We start from the raw sequence: 20961 nt of genomic DNA on the forward strand, positions 1-20961 counted from the left end.
CCCTCCCGCCCAACGAACCACCACCTCCCACCGCCCCCCCCCTCTCCCCAACCTCCTCTTACTTCTCCACGCCTCCGTATAGTCTCTCGCCGACCTATCTCCTCGCTACGGCAATTTCAAAAAAAAGTGCATTTTTCAAAAACCCATAAGACTAAACTTCTCCTAACTGTACTCCTCGGCTCCGACAAGACGAGGAAAATCTATACGCTGAGCGGAAACTGGGTGCGGAGCGATCTACGGTCTGTTTCAGAAAAGATCCTCGCTTTCACTTGAAATTGCGAATGTATCTCGTACGATTCGCAATCGAATAATTTCCTCGCAAATGATGATAATTCTGTCGAAAATATTGATTTTATAAAAATCGCCGATTCCCTCCTAATTGACAGATCGTATAAACGTTGATCCATAGGCAAAGATTCGCCCTTTGGTTCACTCGACCGTTTTCACAGTGGACAGATGATTTACATTCGAGCTTCGGATGAGTTTTCCAACCGATGCTTTTCGCCGTGGTCGCGTAATTTCGAATCGGAGAGAGAGAATTCCGTCCACTCGCCCGTTCATCCGACATCGGCAAAAGCTTTCGACGATAGCGTATGAAGCAGCCTGTACGCAGCAGCGCGTCGTGGTGGGGAGCGTGGGCGAACGGGAGAGTAAGCGCGGCAAGGGGGGATATCACGGTGTGCGCGCTGTGTTCGCTGCCGGCGAACGAGCGAGGGCGAGGGATGGCGTGCGGGTAGTGGCGGCGGCGGGAGAAAGACGACGAGAGCGTAGTTGAACAAGGAGGGAAGACATTACTCGTGCATGGGGCGTTACCACGGAAACCCCTATTCGTTCTCCATCCCTTCGCTCGCTTGCTCGTCAGGCAGCGCGAGAGAACGAGGGAGCGAATGACGGGGGGTGGAGAGGGAGACGGTGACAGAAATAGAGGGACCGAAAGGACGACCGACAGAGAAAAAGGACATAGTATGAGAGAGCGAGAGAGAGTGTGTGTGTGTGTGTGTGAAGGAGGGACAAGGAACGAGTTGGCCGCGCAAATCGGTGGGAGAAGGACAGAAAAAGAGAGATAGAGAGAGCGTGAAGGGGAGAGCGAGAGGAAGAACGTGCGATAGGACTCACAACGGGTGGGAGCAAGAGAAGCGGCAACGCGATATCGAGAGGGGAGTGGGTGATGAACGGAGCGAGCAAGAGCAAGAGGGGAAGCGAGAAAGCGCGTGCTAGAGGGAGATAGCCGGCAAATGCGGAGCCGCCAGTGCAATCAACCCGTTGCCCACTCGCGAGGGTAAAACTATCCCGAAGTCAGACGAGGATACGTATATTGCAGAGGGAACCTCATCACTATATACGTCACTATATATTTATATATAGGCATACGCATATATTTACATATATATGTGTATATATTTATATATACATATAAGTATACATGTGTACATATATATGTGTATATAATGTACATATATATGTATATATATATTTAACTATGTGCACATAGGTACATATATTTCTATATAGACAAATGTACATTTTGATATATAAATAACACACACACACATGTGTATATATATGGGATGTATGTATATATATATGTATATATATATATATATATATATATATATATGTGTGTGTATATATATGTGTATATGTGTATATATGTATATATATGGAATGTATGTATAAATGGAGCCGAGAGTAAATAGGGGACATAGAGGGAAGGAATAAACGCGGAGGCCAGATAGAGACAGAGGATGAAAGAGAAACGAGCGCTCGGAGTGGAAAAAAGACTAAGCGAAATTACGAGATTAGATGCCTGCTACCTGTAACGAGACTCCGTCGATAAAGCAGCGCTCTGTACTAAAGATCCCGAGACTATTATTCACGCGTGCTTTTTTAATTTGATCAACGGCGATGAGACGACCCTCAACGAGAACTGTCTGTTTTGCAAATTGTGAGCACTCGAACATGGATGTGCTTCACTCTAGAAGATAATTCCAACAAATTATCCTTCTCGTAGTAACGGACGATAGAGGATAGTAGGGAAACAGGGTCATTGTCCACCCACTGTCCGCGTTAAACCCTTTCAGTGTCGCAATTGCGAAAACTTTGTTGCTCCGTCGGGTTACAAAACTAGCATTTTATATAACACTGCATGCTCGCGAATATCATCGACACCTCTCGCACTGTATCGTTGAAGCAATATTCGAGTAAACGGGGAACGTTCACGTTTGTTCACGGGAAAGTCAACTTCGCGTTGGATCCCTCAAAATTTTTCAAATATTCATAAAAATAATCGGGTAACAATTATTCTTTGATCACGATAAGAAATTAATTCAGAAATTTCTATTTTTACTATCTGAAAATTACGTTGAACGATTTTGTCATTTGTAAATGTAAATTAAAAAATTAAAACGTTTTGGAGAATTAAATTTCTCACACAAATAGAAATAGAAGATGAATTTCTCGAATTGACTTTTCACATTAACGCTTTAACAAGCTCCTTTCTTCAATTGTTCAATTGACAAGATATTTAATTTGACTTATAATTCTCATTAATTTAAATTTTTAGAAACTTTTCTAATAAGGAATTAGTATAATATTGAAATAGCATGTGTACTGCATCTTTGCACGGTTTAAAATTTCATGTTACCGCAAAGTGAAAAACTTACGCGTGACATTTCATAAGCGTCAAAATAATATTTTTACTGACTTATGCCCTTATTCCGCCAAACGGCTCATGTATAGTAACATATACAAGTACGATGATAAACTCATGTGCGCGAGGGTGTTGGGACTTTCGTTCCTCGTGGCTGTTGCTGGTAAGGCGCAGTTGCTCTATTCTCTTGAAACCAGTTTTCCTCCACATGACTGTCGGGGAAGGGCAGACGGAAAGAACGAGAGAGAAGGTGGGGGAAGAAGAGGAGGGGAAAGAGAAGAGAGTGAGGTAGAAGACGAGAAAAAGAAAGAGAATAAGAAATGCTTTTATGTGTATATGCTTCACACACACGATCATACATATGCCCGCATGTTCACGCGCGCGAGCCTTCTCGCCGCACGCATGTCAGCTAAACTAGAAAGTTGCTCCGACCGACGACGACGACATCGAAGAAACGCCGCTCGAGCTAGAGCTACCTTTCGAATTTCAACCGCGAATATTTTCTACGTATAGACGCCGCGTTGCGCGGCGCCGGACATGCGCGTCCAGGCGAACTGCAAAATTCGATCGGCGCGCGCGCGCGCGCGCGTCGGCCGCACTCGATTCTCTCTCTTGCTGCGAGCCGCTGCTACTAGCCCACGTAAAACACAACGCGCGGCGATCGAACGCAACGTTTTCGAAAGCCCCGTGTATCCGTTCCGTCCGCGTTAGCTCTTGCGAGCGGCGGAGCTCGCCACGGATCGGTAGGTGCGATCGATCGAGCGTATATTTGGTCGGAAGCCAAACGATGCGCCACATCGCGTATATATAATGTACTATTGCTACATGTTACATGCCACGTACATAATGTACGAACGGTCTTGTTACGCTTTAATATTTTATACTCCCGGTGCCTCGTCTAAAAGCGTTACAATTGTTATTGGAATTAGAGCTTGACTCTTAGGCCGTGATATTGTTCCTATGTAAGAATAACATTTTTCGGCCGAAGGAAAAAATCCAAATTTCTTATTCCGCGACATATAAATGCGAATGAATCGGCAGAGATATTGCCAATCAACAATGTCTCATTTTTGAAACTATTCTGTAAATTGAAATTCTCTTCGCGGTGGTACGTCACGATACATCACCGTCGAATTAAGAGTCAGAACGCGCGAATCCACCCTGATATCGCGTAACCTGGCTCTGCACGGCAACCCCTCGATTCTTGCGAGTAGAAAGTCCGCCAGTAGAAGTATCTCGTTCTACGCGAGGCAACAGCGACTTCCCGCCGAGACGAGGCGAGGCGAGACGAGCTGAGGCGAGGCGAGGTGAAGCGAGGCCTCGGAGCGTGGGTATCAGCACGGAACCGAGTCTACAACGCATTAGCGCGGCGTTGTCACGTTTCGAGGTTCCCTCTCTCTCTCTCTTTTTCTTCTTCTTCGTTTCTCTCTCTCTCTCTCTCTTTGCCACCCCCTCCTTTCCTTCCCTTGCTGTTCCCGTCACTGCTCCCTCCCCCTGACGCCTCGCGCCTAGCAGTACCGACTCGTTCTTTCTCTCCTCTCGCTGCCGCGCCGCGCGACGTTGCTGACTCGACTGGCGGGAAAACTGGCTCTTCAAACGGATTTTCCCGCGACGGACGTACAGCTTGAGAGATTTCTTACTGTTCGTGTCCGTTGCTCATGGTTTGACTATCGGTATTACAGGCGAGCATTATCGACTGTCATTAACTCTGCGTCGAGCGTCACGTCTCAATCGCCTCTATATTCGCGATGATTTAGTCGCGCGTAGCAATTTTTCGAAAATGTTCCCCGTGCTCGCGAACAATAGCATGACCGCCTTCGCGGAGAAAGCGATACACACGCATCCGTTGCACATACGGTGCGTTTATCTGCACTGAAGAGATGGAATTATGAACCGCTATTTCCGTATCTTGCACTGTTACTACTGTAAGATACATTTTCCTATTTTTACAGATAACGCGAATGATATTTCCGTCTCTTGAAAATAGGAAACGCTGTAAATGTAATATATTTTTTTAATCAATATACGTACACATACATATGAGTAAAATTTAAATATTGTAATCTAAAAAGCATATTATGTGTGTATGTGGACTTACGATTCTTATTGTTTTTGTTTTCAGCATAAAACTCATGAAAGGGAAGATGTTTTGGGCCTAAAGGTAAGCAAATATTTTAACAACAATTTTCATAATAATAACTTTATTTTTGATGTAATGAGCTAAAGTAATACAATAATTGCAAGAAAATATTTTCGGATTTATAATTACACAAACACTATTTCATTTATTATTCTTATAATTTCGTTTTCATTCTAAATTGCGTGTCGTATATGTGTCTTATAAATACTTTTGTAAACGAAATAAAAAAAGAGTGCTCTACAATAGGCAAAAAATAGGTTTTGTAGGAGGTTTTTGTAGACAAAAAAAGATAGAAACATCTATCATATTGTATTTTGTGTCAAACCTCGGACGTGTGTTGGTAGCTATGTATGTTAGCAAATGGAAAACTAACGACTGGAAACAAAAATACATTAGTGTAAATGCAGTGTGTTGATTCACACTGCATTTACCAAATCTACCGCGAATCGTTTCTACCCATTTAGCTCTCTAATATAAAGCACCATTTGGAAGGACTTGTCCTTCGCAGCTTCTATCTACCGTGCGATTGACCCCGTTTGGCTCTATATTGCGAGCGATAACCCTGACCATAGACACCATTGTCAAGATGACCGATCACATCGATTGTTCGATAGATTAATTAAGAGGAGCGGAGAGGCGAGACCGCCGATATACGAAATAAATTCCACGTCTCACTTTCTTCTCAAGGATAATCTACGTATCCAATGACATCGACCAATTCATCATATTATATATTGATGAATTCTAATTTTTGTTGCTGCAATATTTGAATTTGTAGTGAAATCGTTTCTAAACAACGATATTAAGTCGCGTTACATTGCAGCGATGAAATATCTTATATTGAAAAGAAATACAAGTACGAATCCGTCGTTATGGTAGAAATCTCCCGCTTCTCGAGGTGGAGATTGAGCGCGTCGTCTTCACGAGGCGCCGACCGCGACTTTGGAAATAGAAAGTCACTTTGAAAATAGGCTCCGAAATATGCGCGCTTGGCGATGCCTCCCGTCGCTTCATCTAAGAAGAAGAAGAAGAAGAGGAGGAGGAGGAGAAGGATGACGGGGAGCGGGGAGGATAGACGCGGTTTTAGACTACGGACTCGGCGCGTCGGCGTCGGGTTAAAAATAACAGTAACAGCGGCGGAGCCGGTCCTCGTCGTCTACATGGTCCACGTCGCGTTTACCGCTGCCGTTGCTGCTGGCTCGTATCTTCGACCGCTAAAGCTGGACGACGATATCGATGACGCTACAGCGTCGTTGCGACATAGCCTTGAGCGCGCTGTGCCGAGGAACACTTAGGAGTGGCGCGCGATTTTTTGCATGAAAATCAAGTTTTACGACGACGGGATATTTTTGTCGCGTTCGCGAGTCACAATCAAAATTTCATCCACGCGTTTAGCAGTTGCGCGCAATTACGATTATATTTTGGACAATTCGCCCGCGTAGTTCCCTCGGGACTCGCTCGTCATGACAAATGTATAAATCTCGATGATGAATCGTCATGCTCCCCGTTTCGCGAGACTTTCGCATTAGCAAAGCCGGCCCACCCTCTTTTTACGAAACGGAGATTATTTAGCTTGTTCTTCCGACGTGAAGACTTGACAGGCGGGATCTGTCAGCTACTTGCTTATTATTATCAGACTCGCGAGAAGGACGTGTGTCACAAGTCTGATCATTCATATATTCGCAATTATATATCTCTCGCGTTGTCAAGTTTCTTGAAACAGAAACTTGTCGGCATATCCGTCTAATCTACCAAGTGGTGAAACTCGAGTCGAAATCAAACGGAGCCTGCTGTGCGCATAGTCGGATAGAAAACCGCCACAAGTGATAACACTCGTCGGAAGACTTTCCCGCTGATAATCGGGGTGTTAAGTAAGAGGTGTCGCATGAAATTTTCATATCTCGGAGCATCGCGTGGACTACCGACGCTCCGAGTCTTAGCTGCGCGCACGATCAACGGGTTTCTCTCCTTGCAACGGCGAGACGAATTTTATTTTCGTACCGCGGTGGCGTCCCGCGACCCCGATGCCATCCCCCTCCATCTTTTGCTGCCCTAGCGCCGCGGCTGACACTCGTAAATCCGAAGCCGCGATTGCCGCCGCTTCGATAATGCTTGGACGGTGTCGAACATCGCGTACGGACAGAACGAGACTAGCTCGGATCGGTACATCGTTTCCTTCTTCGTATTACTATTATACGTCATGCGGAAGATTGCGTATGATAAGCGAATTTAGCTGATCTTTTGATATCCCAATGAAAAGACAACCGTGTAAATGCGAGCGTGGAATCTTCCTTTTCTTCAGCGTTCTCAGACCATGTAAGAAAGAAATGACCCGAGCGCCGTATAGCGCGTGTAATCTCATATAATTGCAAAAGCGCGCCATTTTGATTTCGAGCTACAGTACGAGTTCTTACTATGTCCGCTCGCTCGGCACGCCGGCTCAGCTAGGAATAGTCGGGACAGGATACGGGAACAGTTACCGGCGCGTCAGGGCCAGCATTGCTCGAGGCGATCGGGCAAGGACGGTACCGCTACGGGCAAAGATCTTCCATTGCTCTCCTCCCGCAGGAATTTATGACGCGAAAAATCTCGTTTCCTCCGCGGAAATTCCCGCTGATCGTCTATTCCTCGTGCAACTCGTGCCACACCTAGCGACCAAACTTGCGGATCGTTTTTAGGAAAAGCGAGAAAATAACGGCGAGCTGTTCGCTCGGAACGGATATCTATCGGCGTGAGATTTACAGAGAATGACATCGCGCGTTTCCCCTTCCTCGGTGATTCTGCTTTAGGGAAATATCGGACGGTCCCTCGCAACTTGATCTCCGTAACTAACTTGAATGAAAAATAAGTATCTCACTCATCGAACGGCGGAGTAATCTGGATACAGTTAATTTGTCCATCTCAATAAATATTCTCATTTCCACGATGAAAGAGGGAGAGAGGAAATATTCGCCCGATCCAAATATTGGCGATGCGATCGATTCGGGGGCAAATAGACCGAGACGTTTCGACGGGATCGGTAAGGAACGATGTTATAGGACGACACCACTCCTAGATCTGAACGGAGGTCGTTGAATCCCATTAAGCGGTACTCTCCGATCGTTTCACTGTCGACCACCTGTACGCTCGTTCTTTTTAGCCGGTGTCCCTCCCCTTACCCCCTCGATGTGCCTGCTGCGTGATATTGCGACGCCGAGGAGATAGCAACACGAGAGCGATTACATCGCCGTCGCCCCGACGTCGTCGTCGTCGACCTCGTCGACGTCGTCGACGCGGAATATCGCGGCTGGAATATTGCATTCTCCTTTTCTCGTGTAGCTAATGCGGCCACACCTTTCACCAACACCCAGCCCGGCAGGCTGGCCGCGCTGCTTAGCTACCTAGCTAGCTGGATGACTCGGCTCGCCAGGCGCGGTCGCTCGACTCGCTTGCCTGTTGCGACCGGCTCTACGACGACTATTCGTGCGCATCTCGACGGCCGCCTAACAGTAAAGTCTCTCTCTTTGTTGGCACCATCGTGCGGCTCGGACGAGAACTTGTCCGAGCGTTAGCGTGAATTTTCATCACACGCTAATACTCCCCTCCGTTTAAAGATCATTTACAATGGTGAAACTTGCCTGACTGTCCTTCCTCGGTTTCGGCCAGCTTCCGTCATAGTCAAATGGTACATACTCGTCCTTTTTCTATGTGCAGTCTCGAAGATTAGAAGCAAGTTTCCTCGTGACAAATTTGACGCACGAGATTCCGAATGTTTTTGAAATCGTGATATAAAGAAAGATATATGTTTTATATATTCACACATTTTATGCGTTTAGAAGTCTATAATTAATGTGAACAATTTTTATCGATTTTTCAGGAAATCTCTGTCAGTAATTATGTCCGTGGGTCGGGTTAGGTGTACTTGTAACCTGAGACTGAATACCAAAACTTTCTCTATCCCTATTCTAACGGCCTTCTTCTCTTCTTGACGGGAAAGCATAACTTAATCTGACCTTAAAAACTAAGATCAACGAAATGTAAACTTCAGTCTTATGAAAACAACAAACGATGAATTTTTCTCAAATATTTTCGAAAGTACGCGTCATATACGCCAAGACTTTGTATTCGCTTTTGAGTTCGCTCGTACAAAGGAATGATTCTAAAAAATTGTCCGGTGCGTCACAAGTGTGTACTGGAAAATCGGTATAATTCAGGTTAAATCGACTTAAAACAGAAAGCTATTTCGACGGGAAAACGGCCAGCCTTCACGTCGGTCTTCGCAGATCATTCTTCGCAGAGTCTGTTCAGGCTCTTGCTGCAACAGGACAAGCATAGCCGTCCCCTGAAGGGAGCCTTTTCCACAGCCGCTTCGACGACCTGAACAAAAAGGACCGAGGCCGTAGACCGTCCGGGGACCCTTCGGTATAAAAGGCTCCAACCCTTATTCTCTTTCCCTTCGAATGGAGTGTGTATAAGGTCTTTCAAACCCCGAACTCCCAAATCCTACCTGGACTTGCAGCCTCTGCGTGTATTATAAGGCCGTCGTACCATTTCTCACATACTACTAATACAAAATTCTGACTATTAATCTGTTAACGTATCTGTTTGTATATTTGTTTTCTATGATCATATCGCGGTCATATCGATGGATTTAATATTTCCAAAAGGATAAAATTTGGTGATGAATAAGTGTATGTGGGTCGGAATTTTTTCCAGATTTGTCTCTAACGGTGCCTTATTTTCTATGTTTTTATTCTAATGTTCACGAAAATGCAATTTATTGTTGAATACTACGTATTGAACCCTAGACATATATGTTTGCTAAAGTCACTATCGCCCTTCTTTCTTCACCAGAGGTGAGTTCGATCACCAAATGTGCACCATCATTTCTCGTAAATTTTCTCGTCGTAATGCTACGTACGTTATATTCTCACGAACCAACCTGAGAACCCCTGATCCGTACCGTCGTCTTTTCACGGAACGTTCTACGATGCGCCCTTACGTCCGACCCTCGTCAAGACAGCCATATCGTGGGTCAACGTGACCCAAGCACGACGACTATTCGTATTTCCTACCTGGACTCACAGGTATTGGGCCCGGGCCCCACAAGTAGGTAAGGGACCTTTCCCGAGACACATTAAATTCTTGAAGGCTTTACTTTCGAATATCAGGCTAATAGTAGAAAAGGGAAAGCAAGGAATCTTTCTGATTAATTTAAATCGCGTAAGTTTGACATTATCGATGAAAATCGAACCTGCCACGGTGTGACGTAATAACCTTTGCGAACTGAGTAGTTTTCGTGCGAAATCAAAAATAGAAGGATCAGAGTAACCAAGAAAGACCAAGTTTGAAATAGATTTCTGTCTCGGTGAGAAATGTATAATCGAATCTCAGATCGAAAATCATATTTACACTAAAGTAAAATTCACTCGATACGGAAAGTAGGAGTTTGCGCGATCCTTTGACTCTCTTTCGATACTCCATTTTCATATTCTCTCGGCTAATGGTTCACCCATTCTACCCGCACAATAATACCTTCCAGTCTCTGGAATTTAAGTATTTTCAGATCGTACATATTGTATTTTAGATATCGTAACCTGTAAAAATACAAAAATAGTAAATATTTCAAAGTTTGTGAAGATATATAAGACTAGGATACATAAGTCATATACGGTATTTAAATGATATAGTTTCAAATTTCTCGTATAGTATGAAATGAATTAATTTAATAAAAAAATAATTTCGAATTCTTTAAACGACAATTATGCTGCGTGAATATGCGAACACGGTATAAGCAAATTTGATGAAAAGAGTTTAAATAAAATTTGATTTTTTAAAAATGCCCAAATCGGAAGACATTCGACTTCGAATTTCATATCGTGGAGAATCTCAAAGCGAGGCGTTGTCTTTCGTTTGTCAATATATAACGCGAACTCTCCTAATATAATAATATAATTCGGAGCACATTCCTAGTCACACGGCGATTCATCGCGCTTGCAAGTGGGAAGCGTCCACGTGAACCAGACGCGTGTCCATTGTTGACCAGCCGGCACCTGCTATGTCCGAACCGTCCACTTGTACCTTTTGCTTTTCTCTCTCTCCTTCGAGTGTCCCACGGACATCGTAAACTTCATCCCGCGCGCCCACTCGTCAAGCATAAACAGGTTCCGCACAGGCTGCCTCTCTCGCTTCGTTCTCCCTTTTCTACCCTTTCCTCCTTTTTTTCTCCCTCGCTCGTTTCGCCTTATCTTCGCCGGACCTTAGCATTCAACCCTCTCGTTCGTGCAAAAACAACCGAGGGGTTCCGCGATTCTATCTGTTGCCTTCTCATCGTCAGGTCAAAACATGTGATAATGTTACTTATCGTCTGATCTATATATTATTAAGATTCGACAGTGGTTGTTTCATTCGCACATTTTATATCGGTCAGTATCCTTCAATATCTCTCTTCGCGCATCATTTAACAAATTAAATATAAATTCCACACCGAGACACTGCGAGACACATAGCTGCACCGTGACCGATCATACCGCGCTCCATTCATAGAGTGAGTCGATCGATGAGTTTCTCTTCATCGAAACCGAAAATGTTTGAAATAAAAACCTTTCCACATGAGGGCCGGATGACGCCGAAGGGCGAACGAAGCGAGTAAGAGAGAAAGAGAGAGGGTGGGTGGGTTTGACGGGTCAGGGGGAGGCGCCGCGTCATACGCGCGTAAGCAGGAAGACGCCACGGTAAAAAAATCCGACGCGAGGCAAAAAATGTATCGGAAAGGGAGAGTACATCCCCACCGGCACTCCCACGCGCGAAGGGTGCCCGACATATGGCCCCCTTTTTCAGCCGCGTGCGTCTCCACTTTCCCACATGGCGAAGGTACAGCATGTATCCATGCAATGCGTACGCGCACGGATATATCCGCCAAGCTGCTTGAATTCTCGATAGAACAAAGGGGGTGGTTGACGCGCGTGTTGCTTTCAACGAGTCGCTCGCTAAGAATGTCGGAGATTTCGATTATTCGAGAATACACACAGGTCGGCATAATAACACAACCTGTATTATTAGGGTTACTAGGATTTTCAACTTGCGTATATACCGTGTGCGTACGATCGTATGTGTTAAGGGCATTGTACCGGCTTCTGTATCGCGCCCGGAAATATAGACTCGAACGCACGTTGTCTGCGCGTTAGTAAAAACTGTGTAGTAATTATAGTACCGTTATAACTCTGTTGCTACATCTCTCGAACGAAATTCCTCATTTCTATGACCGCGACTCTATTTATATAACGGAAATTTATTATCTACATTTCGAACGATTACTAACGTGGATCGAGCAGAAGTAGCCAAAAGCCGGTATCATCTCGGACGAAACTTTCCAATTGAAACGTAATTAAAGTTAGCGGGCGGCGCGTTTAGGCACGATTAAGCTATGGAGGAAATTATTGCGAACGGCACACTTTGTTTTGGTGGTTTCGAGGGAAGTAGGACTGAAGCGCTCGGCATCATAAATATATCGTGGCGGTACACAAGTACCCCGGATAATAACCCGGAGTTAATACAGGAGAGTAGTTATTATTATACTATATCTTTCACTGTGTAATACGATATACGAACAGAATTCGCTATGTCATTGCAGCAACTTTGCAGTTTGAAGTTGTTTGCCACGTGGCCCACTCGAACGAAATCTCCTCTCCGTCGTCCAAACAAATTGAGACATCGCGAGGTACGGGGGATACGCGCAAACCTTTGACTCCAGTACTGGCACGGACCAATTAACGGCCTCCAGGGTGACGTTTTCCGTCGCTTTATTTCGAGGAACTCGACGTCCTTTTTCCTTCTTCCTCCCCCCCCCCCCCCCCCNCCGCTCTTTCTCCCTCTCTATCTCTCATTTCTGCTTTTCGTCCCTGCTCTTCCCGGCGTCTCTCAATTTTCCATCCGCAAGTTTTTCGCTCCCTCCCGTATACTTTCTCTCTCAGCCTCCCTCTCGCTCCTGGCCCCCTGCCCAATTCCCCGGTTTTCGGACCCTTCGTTCAGGACACCGCAGATGTCACGCGCCCCTATAGATTGTGCCAGTGATGCTCAACTAATCTACCTTGGAGGGCATCCAAAACGTAAAATTGATTCTGACATGAAAAAGTCAGTCCTCGTCAGTCGTAATTTTTTTACGCAACATTTTCTATAATTTTGCGATATGTGATAATGGAAAGTTCAATTAATAATGAAAATGCAGTTAATATTGCATCTTTTTTCACACGGAAGGTCCCAACCCCGGATTTTATTTAAATAGTATCGCTCAACTGTGCGATTCTTCCCATTTCTTCCCGTGTAGAACGGAACTTAAAGAGAACATCTACTTGTGTTCGCTACATATATGAGGGAAGAATGGAGCATGAGAAACACTGGGGACCAGGGGAGCCAACCCTCCCTTTTCGGCGACCTTCCTTTATTCATCCCCTAATGTAGGCCCGACTGGCGCGTAGGCTCTTCTCGTCGCTTCGTATATAGGGTAGGATATCTACCGGTCGGGGGCATATATACGCGCGTTATGTACATAGCCGCATACATCTACGTGTGGGAGAGATCGCCTACGCGTTTTCGTAGGTATCGTGCGAGCGGGGTGTCCCGGGGGTGGCGGAGGAGTGAATGAGCGGGTCGGCGTCGCCTATTGGGTAGTTACCGTCGAGATGCATCGGAACAACTCCCGTGCACCCCGACCCGTTCACCCTGCGACGGCCGATTCGTACACGTGCCCGTCCCCCGGGGGTGAAGCCTCGTCGCACGTTTCGCGCCCGATGACGTATCATCCGACGCGCCGTTTTCGAGTCGCGTGTCGCCGAAAAAGGCCGGCGCGAATCTGCGCCAATGTGCCTTCGGCCTTGCAATTATTTGCGGAAAACTGTAAAAAACTCTCGACGGATAACTTGCTCGAGCGGTTTTTTTTTATTCTCAAGCGGAAATGGATGTCGATTTGTATCAGAGGATTGTTTTCCGTTGAGCAATTAGATATCTCGCAGAGATTAAATTCATCATGTTCGTTAATTTGGAAATGTGTAGTACACTTGATTTTTACTTAAGGAAAGGGGAGGAGGGAGCAATATATACACGAATCAGCATTCGACAATGTTCTCCGGCGCGGACCTAAATTTGTTTTCAAGTGAAACGTTACGTTTTTTGCGGTCGTTTTCTAAATATCTGTGCGAAAATTCGATCGTAAATATTCGCAGATTAATGTTTAGAAGAATGTTAGATTGACGAGGTGCGAAACGCGTTGCTGAGTTGAGCAACGGGAGATTCCGCGAGAAATTCGGTCTTAACGTTTCAACCGCCTTGAACAGAGCGGAGTCCTTGAAGCCTGAGGCCGGTCGAGCAGCGCGGCGCGGCGCGACGTGCAATCTTATCCACGCGCGCGCGCGCGCGCTCGTTGCGATAGCGCGTGGCTAATCTACCGCGGACTTTACTCCTCTAAACTCGGCGTCGTTTGGGTCAGCCTCCAGAATAGCGCAGAGTCTCGACAACGAGGCGTCTTCGACGGCCAGGAATCGCCTTCAACGTATCTCTCCGAGGATACGTCAGCGACGTATCTCGTGAGCATACATATACGTTTTTCACCGATGCATTTACCATCATCTATATATATATATATATGCGCGTACAATAAATATACACGATAGATTACTCATCGTTATCATAGAGTAAGTTCTAACGTGCAGATTTGGTAGAGCGATAACCTTGGCCCAGGTTCACGTAAAACTCCGAGGTCCTTCGTCCCCTAGGACATTTGTCAAATCGAGACGTTCGATTCAGTCGCGCGTGATCACAGTGACGAAAGGGAAACGTCAGGACACGAATAGGTTTCTACATCAAGACGCAGGAGCGAAAGGAAAGCAAGAAGAGAAAGACGGGTGTGTACGACAGACCCGTAAAAGTATCTTTAAGAAAGAAAAAGATAATTCCACTTGTGGAGGATAAGTTATATATCATTGTGAGGAAAACTTTGCCGAGAGGAATAACTAAATAAAACATGATTTTAATATCGCTCAACGCATTAGCGTGAATATATCAGCTCTACCGAATCCTTTTCGCAGGAAAATCGGAAAATAATGTGGTATGAAGCTAAGATCGGAGATAATTAGAATATCCGAGATACTATCAGAAACAAAAAGATAAAAAATAACGCGGGTGGAAAGTGAGCCGACATTTAGATGAGAGAAATGTATCAGCCGTAATTCTCGGGAAGCGAACGGCAAACGCGTAAAAGAGTAAAGCTCGTTACACGATTTACGTGAAATGACGTTCTCGTAACTCGCTCTTGTGGCGATTTGCGTGCTTAATAAAAAAAAATACTTTCCATCCACGCGCGTGGACGCAACCGAGCGAGTCCTTTCGACATATTCCATTCGCTCGCTCGCATCGCCCGGAGCTCGCTCGCCTCGTTGTTCCTCCGTCCGATAGCGAGCGACGTGCTCCGGCTGTTTGTGCCGCTTCGCAATTTCTCCGCGTGGCGTCGCCAGCGTCGAGTCCCCTTTCGAAAATAACACACGGCCGGTTGACGTCATGCTGTCATGACCACCGTGGCGCACCAACGTCGCTTCGACGTCGTGTGTTGCGCGGCGCAGAAAATTCAACTCGAGTGAGCGCGCACACACACGTATCCGCATATACCGCATGCTCTTCCGTCGCGTGTGCGCGCGCGCGTCGATATCAGCGGCGACGTGTGAACGCGTACACATATAGGTGCGCGCGCGTCGTACCACACACACATCGACTACTTTTATCTACCCGACGACTGGTCTCTCGGCCGACTCAGCCTTCGAAGCGCGTTCGCGCGCAGGGCCGGCGGAAGACGAGATACGAACTAGTGAAAATTTATATAGAAACACGAGTATATATAATGTTAGTATTACGTTTAGTTTCGTTCTTCCTATATACATCGTGTTACGCTCCCGATACCTAAAATGGCAGTCGCAAAGAGAAAGGGGGAAATTGAACGAAATTACGAAAAAAACCGACCTTTTGTTCATGCTGAATAAAAAGAACACAGTGCTTTTGTCTGTGCTTATCGAAGTATTCTGAGCGCCCACAGTGATGAAACGTTTGACATAAGCCGCTACATTGTTCAACGGAGTTTGCGCTGGGTCTCCCTCATTGGTCGAAGTTTCCGATGCATTGTGCTTGCGCGCTCTTACGAACTGCCTTAACATTGGATGAGTAACATTTTAACGCTATGAGTAACACGCCGAGTGACGCAACCCCGGCTGAAGTCAGCCCCCCATTTCGACTTGTAAAGTTGCTGCACGCGTACATATATTTCACTATACTATCACGCGGTTCATGTGTTGCTCTTTATATGATAATTAAAAAAACAATATGTCACATCAATTCTACTTCACTGAGGACGTAGATTGATCGAAAATGGCGGAGTGACTCGTCCCGAAAGCCATTCCCATAAACATTACTTACACTTAACTAAGATTTAAGTCGGTCTTTTTCTGAGCGCCCCTCTCTTAAACATTCACACTTCCTGGATAAAACGCGCTACAGGTGTTGTGTGTTACTTCAATAACACGCGGATCGGCCGAGTGAACTTTGATTTTTAGTAGACTCCGCCATTGAGGGCACGTAAGAAATGTCTAAAAATACATATACCGTTGCAAAGATCCCTCTTATATCGTGAACGAACGCACTCGTCGCGCTCGAAAGGGTTGAACCCGGCATGTTGACGCGACGTTCTAGGCGCGACAACTCCTATCGTCGGCACTGTCGCGCGAGTTACTTGGATAGCTTCGGCGCGGCAAACATTACCTCATCACCCGGCAGAGCCACCGTGAACCTTCTCCACTTGGGATTTTACCGCCGTCACTACCTTTCGGTGCGTTCGATTTCCGCCGAGCTTCTTTTCTAACGCGTAGCGTATTCGACCAGGATCGCTGGCCAATCCTATCGGCGCCAACGCCGATCATTAACCGTTCTCGTTATTTGGCAAGTCTGAGCGAGAGTTCGTGGAAGACCGACTGTATTTTGATCTCGCACATAAGGTCGCTTTTTGCCGCTCGTGGATGCCGATCTCCTCCTTGAGACAGTCGCGGATTTACTCGACTCGACGAATCACGCCCGGTTTCGATTCCTGCTTCAGAATAGTCAATTATTTACAAGTGGCGTAGACTCACCTATCTCTCTCGTCATCGACCACCGGTCGGATGCGCCGCGAAGCTCCTCCACTTCTAGCTCGTAACCCACATTCGTCGATCGCTTCGTCGAGATCCATACGCGACGAATTCTCTTAGCTGCGCGATCTCTCTCCCTCCATTTTTCCTTCCGCCTGTATACTTCTCGAGGATTTATATGGTTATCGAAGTCTCGCGGCGCACCGGTTACCTCATATTCGTCTGCAGCCCGAGCTACGATAAAACTTCCCCGGGTTGTTCCCTATGTTTTCGTTATTCTTCCCTCGCTCGCTTGACGCCTGTTGCGTCGCGAAGAATCCGCGTCGTTTTATCACTCGATGTCAAACTTGCCGCGCGCGCGTCACAGAATTCATGACTTTCTTTATGTTTAGGTACGAGTCAAGTATGTATCTCTGACTTGGCGAGAGTAACGTACAGACATCTACGAAACTGTCTGAGATATCAAAAGACGGTCGAATACCGTGGGCAAAAATTGCAAGTGTGCGCTACATACATGAATATCGCATGAAGTGCGTCAGTCGACTGTAATCTATACGTCGAAGAATCAACGGTCGAATGGAGACGCGTCGCGAACTTCGATCACCCCCGTAACCGAGGGTGCCCCGCATCGAACGAGATGCAACTCACGAGGACTTGGCGAGCGGAAAAGGAGCGACGGGGCGTGGCGCCTCTCGGCTCTGATTTATAGCCAGTTAAGAACCGCATATTATCACCACGTACAACTCTAATCCTTCCCAGTGTATTTCCCTCCCTTCCTCATTGTCCTCTCTAACCACCCCTGACTCTCTTTCACACTGGTCACCCTCTCCTTTCTCTCCTCTTCGTCCCTCCCTCGCCCTTCTCTCCCTAACCATCTTACCTCTCACCGTCTCTTTCTCCCGCGCTTCGCTCCGATCTCTCGCCTCCTTTCTCCGTCGCTCCTCTTGTTCCCGTTCTCTTGTCGATTCAACAAGTGCCCGGTCACGCTTCGCAAATATTGCACGTAAGAGGAGGAGACGCCGAGATTACGACCGCATCCGTCCGTTCGCCGCGAGTTCTGCCGAAATTTCCCAGTACTCCCCTCCGATCCAGATTGATAAACGACGGTAAACTTGGATCAGTCGACGAAATCGTTATAACGTACATCTCCGATTTTGCAAACCTATCTTACTCGATATACGTACGGGATTCACTTTCACAGAGAGAGAGAGAGAGATGTATGTAACGGAGACACCGTATCAAACTTCGTGTTGATTCTTGCCAACCTGAAATTTGTACTTGTATGGTATAATTTCGATATGATAAGTGCTCCTACGGCGCAATCTACCGGCGATAAATGCGCGGAGTAAAATAAAAATATGCCAACGTAAGCCGGTATCACTGGAGTTACATGTACGACGATAAGTGAATTATGTCAAGCGGGCACGCGGGGTCATTTTGTCATGAAGTGTATCGAAGCGGCGTAAATACTGTTCGATTGAAATTCGAAGAACCGTTCTATCCGTTGTTCGTCTCGCTTTCTCAAAACTATCGCGTCGTATTCACTGGTCGAAAATCTTCGTAGACGAGGATTCCGGCTGTAACGTCGCTTTTGGTTCGGAAAAAAAGAAAAGGGGCGAGAGAAGGCGAGATGAGATCCACCGTATAGTTTTCCTCTATCACGATTCCACGAACGTTCCTCGGAGCTTGACCGGTTGACCACGTCGCGTTGGAAGGAGAATCTCCGCGAGCGAGTCATATTCCAAGTAGGCCGGCCAGCGGATGTACGCGGTCGCAAGAGAGCAAGCCGTTGCCGCTAGAGACACTCAGCCCAGGGACGTAGCTATCGTGAACGTCGCTGATAGAAACGGTCAAAAGTCCGAGCGAGCCGGCCGCTATCTTGACTGAAAAAAGTCGTTTTTAAACAAGCGGAAAGTTTACTCCGCCGAAAACAGTCGACGCGCATGATCGCGCGATGGAGATCAACGTCAGTGAGGAAGGGGTCGATCGAAATTTCTTACTGCGAATAAAGCTCGGCGAGAATGCAGGACATGTTTGCAGAAGCGTATCACATTGGTCGGAGCAAGTCCTCTCGTTGTTCACCACACGCTCGGTCGTGAGCTCGCGCTATCAGCGTTGCTCGAGGCGGCGTGGTAGTGACGCGCGGAAGCCGAGTTCGATGGAAACGCGGTGACGTCTGTTCCCCTGCGAGCGAATCCTATTAGATCGCCTCTCTCGCACGAAATTCCGTACGAAATGTTCGCGCGTTTATTTCCCATAAACCCCCGCGGGGTTGCGAATCTCCCTCTTTCTCTTTTAGCCTATGTGAAAATTAATGAAACTTAACGTTGCGCGACACGTGGTGTAACGCTCGCTTTTATCAGCTTGCGCGCTGGTGAAAAGACATACTACGTCAACAGCTCGCAACTTTTCAAAACAGAAAGATGCTACATCACCGGTCGGCGCATAAAAGCGAACCTCGAGATCGTCAGGGGACACCGTTCGGGTGGTTATCAACTTTTTTAAAGCTGCGTGAAAAGACTACGCGCGTATTTTCCGTGAAAGACCTAGGAAATTTTGCAAGCAGAGAGAGAACGTTCGAAATATACAGGAATCGCGTCTGCGACTATTTCTAACGCAAATTCATGAAAGTTGCGCAAATTACCGAAGTTTCGGTAAGTGGCAATTCGCTCGAAAGTCGGCTCAAAGACGTTAATCGACTTCACTAACGAGATTAATCGCACGATTATGAAGAGGATCCTACGTTACGTCCTTTTCTTTAGAGTTTCGAATTTCACGCGGACACCTCCTGTGTTTTGTCAAGAGGCGAGTTTCGTCGTCGTCGTCACCCTTTCGACCGACCTTGCCAGCAGCGTAGCTTGTCACTTTTTCCCAGTACCCGCCAGTGGTCCCACCCTCTCTCCCGCCTACCCTTTTTCCGTGAAATCAAACGTCATGTGGAGGCCACGTGGACTCAGCCGGCGGACGAACGTGTCGCTGGTGACATCTCACGGCATCTCCGGGCACAACCGAGCGCACGAGTGGCGATACACCGTTTGTCCCCTCTCTTTCTCACGCTCGCGCGTTCTTGCTCGCGCCAACGGAGAAACGCGAGTCTCTCCGTCTCCCGAGGTGAGCAAGGGCTGGAGGGAGGAACGATTATTTACTTACTTTCACTCGCGCGACCTCGTACGCGCGTAAATCATCCACGGCTGCGTGGGTACTGTGCTTTCGTAGGGTCGCGATACGCCCTACCACGGCGATCGACGGTGAAACTTGGAAAAATTACAACCCAATGCATCGCCTCTGAAACTTCCATCGCGCGTGATTTTCCTAATGAACAAGTCGGATGTTAATAGTCGTTATTTGTCTCATTGGAATGTCTAAGTTTTTCAGCCGAAATATCGTTTACAGATATACTGTTAAATATATCGATACGACTGGAAAACTCGGATTTAACAATAAATTGAAGTGAAAACTGAGTATCTCACAGGTGACAACTATTAATCCTGTGACGTTTCGCTATGATTGTTTCGTTGCCCGATGGTCTCAGAGGGAGGGCTAGCAAATGGTATTGTTCCTTTTTTTTTCTCGCTTAACTCTCTCCATTTGACGAGATTTTTATTTGGATCTTGTTAATACGATGGGTTCGTTAAAAAATAAAACGAAGGTCTTATCTCGAGAGAGAGAAATGAAGTGTAATTTTTCTTGTTTGCGAGTTTCTCTATCACGAATGATAAGGCAGCGGGGTAACGTTTTACAAGATACTGCTGGAAGTCTGCGGTCGAGCTCGCTCGCAGCGATCGTCCGCGTTCCGCTGATGATTTCTTCCAGGCGGCGTGACGTCACTTTTTCATCGTTCCATCGGAGTGCCAAGCGTCACGTACGCTCTTTCGCCTCTGAGTGTCGCGAAACAAAGCTCGATGTTATTGCATTAACACCGTCGTATTCATGAGAAAACGGGCCCCCTTAAAACAGCCCGAAGGCAGTCAGTTGCAATCGTGCGAAATCGTAAGTTAAAATTGACCCTCTCCGCGAGAACCGGCCTTAGA

At 46.6% G+C, this 20961-nt stretch overlaps 1 protein-coding gene across 4 annotated transcripts in view; it reads left to right on the forward strand.

The window, feature by feature from the left end:
• The window catches only part of LOC106744707, a 48558-nt gene that overhangs the window by 21333 nt on the left and 6264 nt on the right, over positions 1–20961 (forward strand). For 3 of the 4 annotated variants that reach the window (XR_001374476.1, XM_014619671.1, XM_014619673.1), the window contains one exon: positions 4773–4811. Coding sequence is in view for 3 of the 4 variants with exons in the window: in XM_014619671.1 (XP_014475157.1) it covers positions 4773–4811 (39 nt within the window). In the remaining variant the exon portion in view is untranslated. Of the gene's footprint in view, positions 1–4772; positions 4812–15442; positions 20921–20961 lie in introns of those variants that run through there. The other variant, XM_014619674.1, reaches the window with a different exon arrangement.

The sequence above is a fragment of the Dinoponera quadriceps genome, unplaced genomic scaffold (assembly GCF_001313825.1).
Source record: "Dinoponera quadriceps isolate SergipeBrazil2010 unplaced genomic scaffold, ASM131382v1 scaffold1352, whole genome shotgun sequence".
Lineage (NCBI taxonomy): Eukaryota > Metazoa > Arthropoda > Insecta > Hymenoptera > Formicidae > Dinoponera > Dinoponera quadriceps.